This window comes from Pundamilia nyererei, unplaced genomic scaffold, assembly GCF_000239375.1.
Source record: "Pundamilia nyererei isolate P.nyererei 1_Seehausen unplaced genomic scaffold, PunNye1.0 scaffold00098, whole genome shotgun sequence".
Lineage (NCBI taxonomy): Eukaryota > Metazoa > Chordata > Actinopteri > Cichliformes > Cichlidae > Pundamilia > Pundamilia nyererei.
In genome coordinates this window covers 2,360,330-2,372,136 of record NW_005187499.1, presented here as the reverse complement: position 1 = coordinate 2,372,136, position 11,807 = coordinate 2,360,330, and the positions used below count along the sequence as shown (strand labels likewise).

At 41.9% G+C, this 11,807-nt stretch overlaps 1 protein-coding gene across 2 annotated transcripts in view; it reads left to right on the top strand.

Moving 5' to 3' along the window:
- Positions 1-9,219, top strand: part of LOC102207159 (E3 ubiquitin-protein ligase MARCH6-like) — a 20,870-nt gene extending 11,651 nt beyond the window's left edge. For both annotated transcript variants that reach the window (XM_005740272.2, XM_005740273.2), the window contains 10 exons: positions 108-208; positions 841-978; positions 1,184-1,376; positions 2,844-2,913; positions 3,342-3,523; positions 3,632-3,766; positions 4,040-4,129; positions 4,297-4,429; positions 7,409-7,544; positions 8,370-9,219. In XM_005740272.2, the coding sequence (XP_005740329.1) occupies positions 108-208; positions 841-978; positions 1,184-1,376; positions 2,844-2,913; positions 3,342-3,523; positions 3,632-3,766; positions 4,040-4,129; positions 4,297-4,429; positions 7,409-7,544; positions 8,370-8,448 (1,257 nt within the window). In that variant the 3' untranslated portion in view covers positions 8,449-9,219. The remainder of the gene's footprint in view (positions 1-107; positions 209-840; positions 979-1,183; positions 1,377-2,843; positions 2,914-3,341; positions 3,524-3,631; positions 3,767-4,039; positions 4,130-4,296; positions 4,430-7,408; positions 7,545-8,369) is intronic.
- Positions 9,220-11,807: the final 2,588 nt, after the last annotated feature.

Genomic DNA, 11,807 nt, shown 5'->3' with positions numbered 1-11,807 from the left:
TTTCTTTCGTTTTTTTTGTTAAATGATCCATCATCCATTCTGAAATTTGATGATTTAACGGTGTTGTTGACTTACATATGTATATCTGTGTGTGTGCACATTTTCAGGTGGTGTTTGGCTCCATTGTTCTCCTGATGCTTTGGCTTCCTATAAGAATCATCAAGCTGCTGTTCCCAAACTTTCTTCCCTACAATGTCATGCTTTATAGGTACAGAGTAAACATTTGAAATTCTGAAAACTATTGATGACCCCAAACTGCAGAGTTTACGTTTGTTTTTGTTTTTTTTTTTGTTTTTTTTCCTAAGTCACTGTAAAAAGACCCCTGGGTGCTACTTGCAGTCAGTCAACCATGTTCTGTTCTGCATACCAAATATTCTAACAGCTAAATGTTATTACAATAACGCTTTTGATCTGATAAATGTCATTGTTTTAAATGTCTGTGAAGGTTCTCAGTCATCCAGGTCATTGTTTAAAATGTACTGTGATGATCTTAATGACTGTAGTCTAATCATAATGGATACGATAATGAGTCGGTCTGAATTGAGGAGCAGTGTCTACAGTTTTCATCACAGACGTCTAACATAACATGAAAACTAGAGTTTAGTTATAACTGCAGTTCCTATTTTGATTAACTATATTAAAGAAACCATATAATCCAGTTACATTTTCAAGAACATGATTTGGGATCTAGCGCTTGACATAATTTAAAATGCACATTATCTTTGTCTTTAAAGCACTTAAACTGTGGAAATGGGAAATCTGTAGAAAATGAACTGCTCAAAGGTCGTGATGTGTACATTGTGAAGTGAAACGAGTTTGGTTTGTGTTCTTCCTCTGCAGTGACGCCCCGGTCAGTGAGCTGTCGTTGGAGCTGCTGCTGCTTCAGGTGGTTCTGCCAGCACTGTTGGAGCAGGGCCACACTCGCCAGTGGCTCAAGCGCCTCATCCACGCCTGGACGTTCACAGCTGGATATGTGCTGTAGGCTGGAGATGCACACACTCGCACACACTGCCAATTTAAATCTGAAGCACCAATTTGACTTTTTATGATGACCTTTGGCTGTGGTAATTTGGAGAAATGAAACAACGAGACATGCAAAGAGACCACGGTGTGTGTTAGTTTTTGTCTTCAGTCTCATACACTGTAATAAAAGACTGCATTTGCTCAAATGGCTCTCCCACAGTGATCTTCACTCCTACCTGCTGGGAGACCATGAAGAAGATGACAACCAACAAAATAACCATCCTGGTCGCGTTAACAACAACCGGATCCCGGGCCTCGGGGAAGGGCTTCACGCTGCCCATCAGGCCATTCTGCAGCAGGGTGGCCCCGTTGGTTTCCAGCCGTACCACCGGCCCATCAACTTCCCCATGAAGGTTGGTGCTAGAGCTGGGCGATAGAACGATAACGATATGTATCGCGATATAACTTTTACTCGATAGAGAAATTAAGCTATCGCGATAGACCTCGCCGCTCTTGTTCTCTTAAAAAAAAAAAAAAAAGGTCAGCCGATCCAAATTCAGTAGCGCAGAGCCGAACCAATCACAGCCGCAGCTTCACGTCGCGTGACTTGTTACGTACAGCACAAGTGCCAAGCCGCACGTGTGTTTGTTTGGGAAGCAGCCAGCGGTAATGGAGGAAATGAGTGTGCCGACTAGAAAAATCAACCGAGCGTGACCGAAGAGAAAACAGATGATGGTTCCAATGCCGGAGAGATTGTCGAACGGAAGAGCCATAGAAGTTCCGTAGTGTGAAGGTATTTCGGCTATTTCAAGTCTGACAAAAAACAGAGTAGCGTGCACTGTAAATTGTGCCGAAAGCAAGTCTGGAAATACAATAAACTGGTGCATGCGTCACACTGTGCGCCACGTTATTGTTTCGGTGAAATGAATTTCTACAATACTGTTACTGTTAATTCTACTCTCTGCAGTGTTTAAATGCTTACATATACACACAGTTACTGTCCGTCTACACATACGACTCGGTTCTGCTTCTATGCCCCAGCTTTGTTTACTTTTTCCCACCGAGGCTTCTAGACTTCTGATTGGCCAACATTTCGGCACGGTTAGGAATCTAGCGCCACCTGCTGCTTTGGCATGTTCATAGCAGCGTTTTCCTTCATTTCTGCTTTTATGTGTGGACGGGATTATTTTTTAAAACTAAAACGGAAAATCTCCGTTTTCAAAAATACCCGTGTACGTGTGGACGTAGCCTCAGTCTCTGACTGGAAGCGCTAATTCGTCATTCAGCTTTTGTCAGACTAAAGTAACTGTTAAAACTGTTTGAAAAGCTAAGCTATACAACAAGGAGAGATTGAGAATTCCCTTTTAGTTCTCAGTTTATTTGATATTGACAAAAGTTAGTCAGTTTTGTCTGTTCTTCTGTAAAACAAACTAAGATTTATTTTTAGAATTAATATTTTGTTTCTAAGTGGAATTGACAATTTAGTCTGTTTCGTTTGTTCTATTTTTAAACTTAAACGCTTTAGCGGCTGCCTTTTGTGTAGTTTGCAATATTTGCCTTTATTTATCTGAAAAAGTCTCATGTTCCTTAAGTACATCTACCCTGTTGAACTTATTATGGGAAATAAATATTTAAATCAAAACAAGCTGCTGATTATTTCACATTTTACTTGTGAGCAACGGCACATTTAAATCTTACAAATAGTTATTTGGCTTATATCGTGATGGATATCGTTATCGCCTGAAATGAAAAAAACATATCGTGATATGGAAAAATCTCATATCGCCCAGCTCTAGTTGGTGCTCATCGCAAGAGTCCTGTCACTTTTGAAGCCTCTGCTCATATTGAATGTTAACCGTTTTGTGTTTCCTCTTGTTCAGATCATTCTGTTGGTTGTCTTCATGTGTGTCACACTGTTATTAGCAAGTCTGATCTGCCTCACACTGCCAGGTAAGATGCAAGCAGGCAAATTATCTCGTGTACATCAGCGGTCCCCAACCTTTTTTACGCCAACAATATTTTCATGGACCGGCCTTTAAGGTGTCGCGGATAAATACAACAAAATAAAACTAGTACCGTTACCGAAAAAAAGGTTTATTCATAACACACGTGAGAAGACCCAGGAAAACAGAGTAAACGATAACAAAATAACGCTGAAAACCGATTTAAAAACCCTGAAAACTATACATTTCACACCTGAGCCTCAACTCTCGCGGCCCGGTACCAAACGACTCGCGTACCGGTCCGAGGCCCGGTGGTTGGGGACCGCTGGTGTACATGATGTCTCCTGGCCCTAGTTTTCAGCTAGTCGTTTTTTTTGGGGTTTTTTTTTTTTTTTTTTTTTCCCCCCCCTCCACCTTCTCCTCCTTCTCTCTCAGTGTTCGTGGGTCGTTGGTTGATGTCCTTCTGGATGGGCAGCGCCATGGTTCATGAGCTGTACACAGCAGCCAGCGGTCTATACGTCTGCTGGCTGTCCATTCGAGCTGCCACGGTGTTGCTGTCTTGGATGCCACAGGGACGGACAGTCATCATGCTCAAAGTCCACGAGTGGACGCTCATGGTAATGTGGATTTCTGTCCCACCGACTGCAAATATATCATTTCTCAGCTGTTCTGTGGCAAGTTGTATTCTGATTTATGGATTGGGTGTGATGTCCTGATGGGAACAGATCCTTAAGACGGTGGTGGTAGCCCTGCTGTTAGCTGCGGTAATTCCTCTGCTGTTGGGTCTGCTGTTTGAGCTGGTCATTGTTGCTCCTCTCAGAGTGCCACTAGACCAGACGCCTCTCTTCTACCCCTGGCAGGTAGGAACACTTACGTGAATAAATTTCTAAATGGTGAACTAAATTGTTACTTCTTGGATTTAGTTACTGCATTATTTTTATTCTTCTCAACCATTTTATTTTCTTGTTAATGCTGCTTGTGATGTTAAATGAATTGATCTAATCACAACAACAAATCAACACCTTGTGTCCGTTTTGAAGATGTTGGCATGTCAACATTAGAATCATTCACGTGATGATATTTTGCGATGGTGTCTTTGTGTCCTGGTTATGTACTGACTCTTTGTGTGACAGGACTGGGCGTTGGGTGTGCTTCATGCTAAAATCATCGCTGCTATAACACTGATGGGCCCTCAATGGTGGCTTAAAACCGTTATTGAGCAGGTCAGTCTTGCATTCTTCAAAGTTGCAGTCAAAATAACGAATAAACACTTAAACAATGCAGATGAGAAATGTGCAAAAATGTCAGTATCATCAAACTGATAAAATCCTGTTTTCCCACACTGGATTGAAGGAACTAATCTCCCTCTCTCCCTCCTTCCTTTCTGCAGGTGTATGCTAACGGCATCAGAAATATTGACCTCCATTTCATTGTGCGTAGGCTGGCTGCCCCAGTCATCTGTGTGTTGCTGCTATGTCTCTGTTTGCCCTACACAGTCTCTAAAGGTGTTACACCACTGTTAGGTATGTTGCTTGAAATGTCTGTCTTTCAGGGATGTATGGATATTCTTGTACCTTAGTGTACACAACAAAGATCACTTTTTAGTGTTTGGAGGACTGATTTCTGGTGTATTCATGTTTCTGGTAAAGTTTTCCTTCTGTAATTGGAATAGGAGATGGCCTAATGGGGGAAAAAAAATTATACCCCCTCTCTAAGATTTTAATATCAATTGTGTTGGGAGACTGCAAGATGGTGTGTGTGGTGAGAATCTACTACACAAATGTGTTCAAAGGAAGTGGTTCGTGATGAATAAAGTGTGAAACTCAGGGAATTGAAGAAAGTAAACAGGAGCATTGCATTGAGAATGAGGTGACACAGGAAAAGGCTTATAGTGAGTTATGTCAAGCTGGACACTAAGGAAAGAGAAAAGCACTTGCATCGACTGGCTAGTCAAAGGGAGCAAGCTAGATCGATCAAGCAGCAGGTCAGGATAATTCGGGATGCAGATGGAAAGAGTACAAAGAGAGGGAGACCAAAACCACTGGAGGGTTTATTTAAAAAAAAAACAAACAAACAAAAAAAACCAAACACAATCTTGGAGAGTGAGAGGAACCCTGAAGAATGGAGAAGTGTACTTGTCCTGAATTTTTTTTCTTTTTTCTTTTTTTTTTTTTTTCAAGAACAAGGCTGATGTGCACAACTGTAGTAACTAAAGAGGAATCAAGTTGATAAGCCACACTGTGAGGCTGTGGGAGAGAGATGCTGAAGCTGGGTTAAGAAGCAGGAGTTCAATTCAATTTTATTTATATAGCGCCAAATCACAACAAAAGTTGCCTCAAGGCGCTTCATAGATACAGAGAAAAACCCAACAATCATATGACCCCCTATGAGCAAGCACTTTGGCAACAGTGGGAAGGAAAAACTCCCTTTTAACAGGAAGAAACCTCCGGCAGAACCAGGCTCAGGGAGGGGCGGCCATCTGCTGCGACCGGTTGGGGTGAGAGAAGGAAGACAGGATAAAAGACATGCTGTGGAAGTATGGCTTCATGCTGAGAAAGAGCATTACAGGTGTGCTGTTTGCTTTGAAAGGGGGACTGGCTAGTCGACTGGGCGATCGTGGCTCAAGAGTTGGGAGTTCGCCTTGTAATCGGAATCATTGTGTCCTTGGGCAAGACACTTCACCCGTTGCCTACTGGTGGTGGTCAGAGGGCCCGGTGGCGCCAGTGTCCGGCAGCCTCGCCTCTGTCAGTGCGCCCCAGGGTGGCTGTGGCTACAATGTAGCTGTGTGTGTGAATGGGTGGATGACTGGATATGTAAAGCGGTTTGGGGTCCTTAGGGACTAGTAAAGCGCTATATAAATACAGGCCATTTACCATTTGAAAGTGTTGCTGAAGAAGTACAGAGAAGGTCAGAAGTTACACTGTGTCTTTGTGCATCCAGAGAAAGCATATGATAAGGTACGAAGAGAGGAACTGTGGGAGTGCATCAGGGTGGTGCAGTACATGAGGACAGCAATTCAGTGGTAGATTTGAGGGACTATTTTTGCAGACCACATTGCGATCTGTACTGAGAGTAGGGAACAGGTGGAGGGAGAGAGGTACAAAATGCATAGAAGGTGAAGGTAGAAGATTTCAGAATAACTGAAGTCAATACAAAGCTTTGGACGGTGCAGAACACTGCAGGCAGGGTGGAGAGTGTGCAGACGAATGTGAGGGGTGATTTGTGACAGAAGGATGGCAGGAAGAGTGAAAGGGAGACCTGCTGTAACAGGGGGTGTCAAACTCCAGGCCTCGAGGGCCGGTGTCCTGCAGGTTTTAGATATCACCCTGGGTCAACACACCTGAATCAAATGATTAGTTCATTACCTGGTTTCTGGAGAACTTCAAGACATGTTGAGGAGGTCATTTAGCCATATGTGTTGGATCAAGGACACATCTAAAACCTGAAGGACACCGGCCCTTGAGGCCTGTAGTTCCCCCACACCTGTACTAGACGAAGGAATACAGGAAGAACTCATAAGTGTCATGGCTGTAGTTAAGGATTCCACCTTAACTACAGAGGGTTGGTGTGACAGATGAGGATGCTGGGTAGATGGAAGCAGAGTGGGGGCTTCTAAGGGGAACAGCCAAAACCTTTACAGTCAGTCTGTGCAGTACAGATGAACAGGTTTCTTTGTTTGTTTACATTATGTGGTATTTCTTATAATTCTCTGTAATACAAGAAAATGAACTTATGGCCAAATTGTGTAACTTAAACATAATTATTATTTTATGATTATTAGTAATGAACTGTCATTTTCCCTAGATATAATAGCATTTGAAATAGCAGTGATCCATAAAGTAGACCTATTATACTCATTCTTGGACTCGGCTAGAGTAGCTTTAGATGATTCACAGTTCAAGATGTACTCAGAAGTTAAATAAAGGTCATCAGAGGGACAGCTTTAGTGTAGCCCCTCAGTTCATCCTCTAGTCTAAAATGAGCCCTTCTAACTTTTCTTTCTTTAAGGCCTCTGCCTATAACACAACTTTTGCTGATACTCAAAATTTAGAGCAGACTGAGCCTCTGAACTTTGAGAATGAAAATTAATGTTGTTGGTTGTTGATTAAATTAGAAACTGATCAAAATTCAGGCACAGAGGCCAGGGTACCGGCAGAGCCTCACTAATTTAGACAGGGTGCATTTAAAATCTGCTTTTTATGCAAAGCCTATTAAAAGGTAGCTGTGGTTTAAACAGGGATTTCTGATGTTCACACAGACAACACATGCATTTAAACAACCTGTCATTAAGAATTCCCAGTCCTCTCCTGGGAATAAACTGTTAGCTGTTCTCTAAGCAGCTGATTGGTTTAGTCTTTCCTCAATGTTTACTCTTGACAAATGTTAAGTGACTTGCTCTCTGGCACTTACCTCACCTTCTCTGTTATAGCCCATCAATTCCTGAAGACGACCCAAACAGCAGCTCCTGTTTCACTGCTTGTTCTCTCTCTCTCTGTATGTAGGAGTACAACCAGAGATGCAGACACTTGTGGAGAGGAGAATCTATCCGTTCCTGCTCATGGTCTTCATCCTATTGGCCATCCTGTCGTTTCAGATACGACAGTTCAAACGCCTCTACGAACACATCAAAAATGACAAGTGAGTAGTGGTGATACTTTTTTTTTTTTTTTTTAAATTGTATACACGGGGGGGGGGCTCGGTGTTCTAGTAGGATTCAGAGAAAATCCAGTAGCAGAACCTTGGTGTGGAAACACGATTCCATTTATGTTTGTCAAATATTGACAGGAAAAAGGTTTGGTCAGGGTCATGTTTGAATTCATTGATGCGTATTCGCGCTCTGATCAGTAAAGCTGGTCAGTAATTCTGAAGGAGAGAGTAGGGAGGTGTGAGCGACACAGAAGTTTATTTTCCAAGAAGACAACTTTTAAGGCCTCAGTTACATTGGCTTGGAGACTGGTTACCACTGGTAACCATAGCAACCACTGTTTACTACAGAAAAATGAACATTGGCAAGTGGTCGTGGGACATTGCTTGCTGTCGTTAGATGAAATCGGTCTCACAGGACTGCACATAAAACCTCCCTGTGATCGCTTTTGTTGTGAGCAGATTTCCGCTGTTCTGCATGCCACCTGTCTGCAAACAGTCTTACATGAACCACAAATGGAGGCCGTTGGTCTTCAAGTCAAACCTTTTACTTTAAAGTCGCCATGAAAAAAAAAAAAAATTTTTTATAGTGGTTCATTTTTTTTTATTTTGCCTAAAATACTTCAACATAAAATTAAACAGTGTAAAATGTCTGCACGGCTTCCAGGGTTGTCCCTACTAGCGTGTTAGTGCAGTTGTAGCTCTGCAGTGGGAATACGAGGAAAGATCTTAGCTAGTCAGTGGTGTGCCCTTCCATGCTGCTCTTTAAATTGTTTGCAAAGCTAACAAATAAGCTAACTGTTTCCATCCCTCCTGCAGGTACCTGGTTGGACAGCGACTGGTGAACTATGAACGTAAGGCGGGCAGGAGCGTGTCCTCCTACAGCACCTCCTCATAGACTGAACCGTGCTGTGGAATCAGTGGAGCATACTCACACTAGCCCATCACCAGTAGCCACCATCAACGTATTGTGATGAAACCTCTTTTGTTTTCTTCCTGCTCGGCTGTCGGCTGCACTGTTTACAGGCTGCGTTTGAAGCAGAGTCCTTTAATTCGGCCCGACACACCGCAGTCACAGGGACAGGTTAGAGAGGGAAGGCAGACGGATCCTGATCACCAAACCTGCAGAAGCTGTCAGAGTGACTGAAACTCGTCAACTGTCCATCCTGGTAAACGTTCATGTCCAACGCAGCTGAAGTTTTCATTTGTATTTCACTTGTTTTTAAAAGGCTTTGTGTTGAAGTCAGCTTTTTTTACCTCAGACTGTGCTTCCCTTTGAGTGAATGTTGTAAAGTAGTGTCTGGGTCACTTTGTTTAGACCTGTACATAACCACAACAAGAATCCCTCTCTGTTCCTGTGTGCATCAACAAGTTTTCCTCACCTTCCTTTATCAGAATGAAGTAGTCAGTGATGAGGAGAGACATGAATGACGTAGCAATGTGATTGTATTATTTTTATTTATTTTTTTTTTTTTAAGTGGTTTTTATTAGATGTGTGCGTTCATATATTTTTAGCCTTGTATATTTCTTGAGTGAGCTGGTAGATAACCCTTTGAGAATTAGAAAAAATGAAAATTGCATTTCTTTATGGCCACACTCGCCAAGGACGGGCTCCTGTGGTTTGTTTTTGGAGGCATGGGCCTGTAAGTTTGGACATCAGTCTGGTTTTTACCCTGTCGTTTGTTGACGTTGTATTTGGTTGATTTTCTAAACCTGAGAATAGAAAAAGTCACAGCACAGAACAAATGAGTTTTCAGCTCTCTCCATTAAATTTTAAAGGTTTTTCACACCCAAACAGTACGGGAGCACAGCAGGTGGTTGAGCTCATTTCTGCAAATGCCTCCATCGATGAGCAGAGGATAACACACAGGCAAACTGTTTACACTATGGCTGCCACCGGCTGCTTTGCAAGTGACGTGACTGCATTTCTTTATGTTAAATCCCTGGACTGGGCTTTTTTACATACCCTGCAGTCTGATTGGAAAAGGTTTCAGCAGAGAAGTAGGACATAACTGGAGGCAAAATGTTCTTCCCAGCTTAATTTGGACTGACTGTTGTGGGTTTTTTTTTTTGTGTTTTTTATGTTTGTTTGTTTTTAGTACATCACTCTTAGAGGGACTTAGAGATGACAGAGCTGGCAGTGCTGCTAATCAGCTACTCACACTAACCTGAAAATCAGCTGTATAAAATAAGAAACATGACTAATGAACTGAACTGGAAAACTCAAGCACCCCTCACACAGAGCCAGCTTGTGTCGGTGCTTTATTTACTTCCTGATTTACTTGCTCTGATTAATCATGTAATTGCTGTGACTTGCTAAGCTCAGTCAGGGTGTTACTTGTAACTAAATTGATTTGATGTGCTACGTCTTGACCTAATGCTGGCTTCACATTAAACTTTTGTCTATATTTGTAGGGTAGATGGAAATGGGCTCGTTGCGTTGTCTGATGTGTTTTGTGTCTCCACTGAGAGACGGGTGCAGCTTGCCCAACTGACTGTCACTGCAGGACCTGCAAAGCAGGAATTGCTGATGGTGTATCCATAGATTCTTAGGGTTTTGTTTTTTTTGGGGTTTTTTTGCCCCATCACTGCAGTGTCCCTACAATTGTGCTCCTGTTGGTTAGTGTACCGCGGAGTGAGACAATTGGTTAAAGACAGTGTCGTTTGTTTACGGAAAAGTCTTCACAGCACAACTGAGGGTGTAGGGTACCAAATCTTTTAGGTTACTGAGACGAGCTTTGATGAAGCTGAGAGTTTTCTGCATCCCTGATTTAAAATGAGTTAACCTACCTACAAAGTAGTTTTTAGCTTAGCTGCTACTAAATATTATTAGGACTTCAAGGTGTTACTGTTGCATAGTTAACATTAAGTAGAGCAGTTTGTGGTGAAGTAAAAGAGGGGTTTGGTTTTTTTTGGGGGTTTTTTTCCCCCCGGAACATGATAAATATGCTAGCTTCTCTGGCAGAAGAGGAGAGAACAAATGAGCTGAAACTGACCCACATTCATGTCTTCACCTGCTCACAGGTCCTTAAGGTGATTTCAGAGGGCGAAACGGATTATTCTCTGCGCACTCATGTAAGAAATTCACTGTTAATTGAAAATAAGCCTTGAATAGCAGGAAGCTGGAAGAAGGTGGCTCGTCCTCGATTATGTAACACTAACATTCACCTGTGGTTGTTCTTGTGTCCTGCATACTTAGCATTGGCATGCATGAAATGAGCAGACTGTATCTGTAAACCAGCATAAGTACTGCAAAGAAACTGTCTTAAATAGAAATGAGAAGTTTGAATGACACCTGCATGATGCTGATTTTTGTATCTGTGAAACTAGTTTGCAATTTTACAATTTTAAGGAGTAGTTGAACATTCTTTGATGGGCTGGTTTCATGAGAACATTGATACCACAGTAAAGTCAGAGAGTAGTGAAACTGTTAGCTTTAAGTCAAATGGCAACAGACGCCACCCACTGCACCTGTAGTTAATGACTGATTAATAAATTAATTGTACAATTTTTCAGTTTCACAAACTGGAACAAGTCACAAAAATGACTTTTATGAAAAAGCCAACATGTTCCATGTAATCTCCTTGGATTTTCTTAGATCACTATACGTGTTGACTAAGTGCAGTGACGTCTGAAGACTGTAGGAGGTATTCTCCTGTAACATGTGGCCTAAATGTGAAGAATCGTTTCCCCAGAGTCACATTTCACTTTCTACAGATAGCTATACTCACTGTGCATGTGGAAAAGTCATTGTCTGAGATTTGTCCTCCCACTGTCTTACTTGTGTGACCACATTGTTTCGCTGTGCTGCCCAGCATTTCTCCTTTCACATGACAGAGTTGTGATGTGTCCTATGTGTAGATCCAGAACGAAAGCAGACAATTGGGTTTTAGAAAAGATTTATTTTCACTGAGTGAAACGAGCTCCGGCTATTTTCTGAATCATTTTTGTTACTAATGAGAACATAAAACGAATTTTATTTTAAGCGACTTGATTTGGTAACTACTTATTTTTTTATGCAAATGTTTTAATGTTTTGCACCTTGTACCACACTTTGCAATCATTTCAGAATCCACTGTAACACAGTCATGCGAGCTCCATTTATTTTAGCCCCAATGAGACTGAAATGTGTCCGTATCTAACTTCCCCAACACACTGAATTATTAGTGTAATGAGTACAAACTGCTTTTCTATCGATTGTGAATGACATCAATTTTAGTGCTACTTTAGCTGTAGTCCTACTGCTGTGTGGAGTGC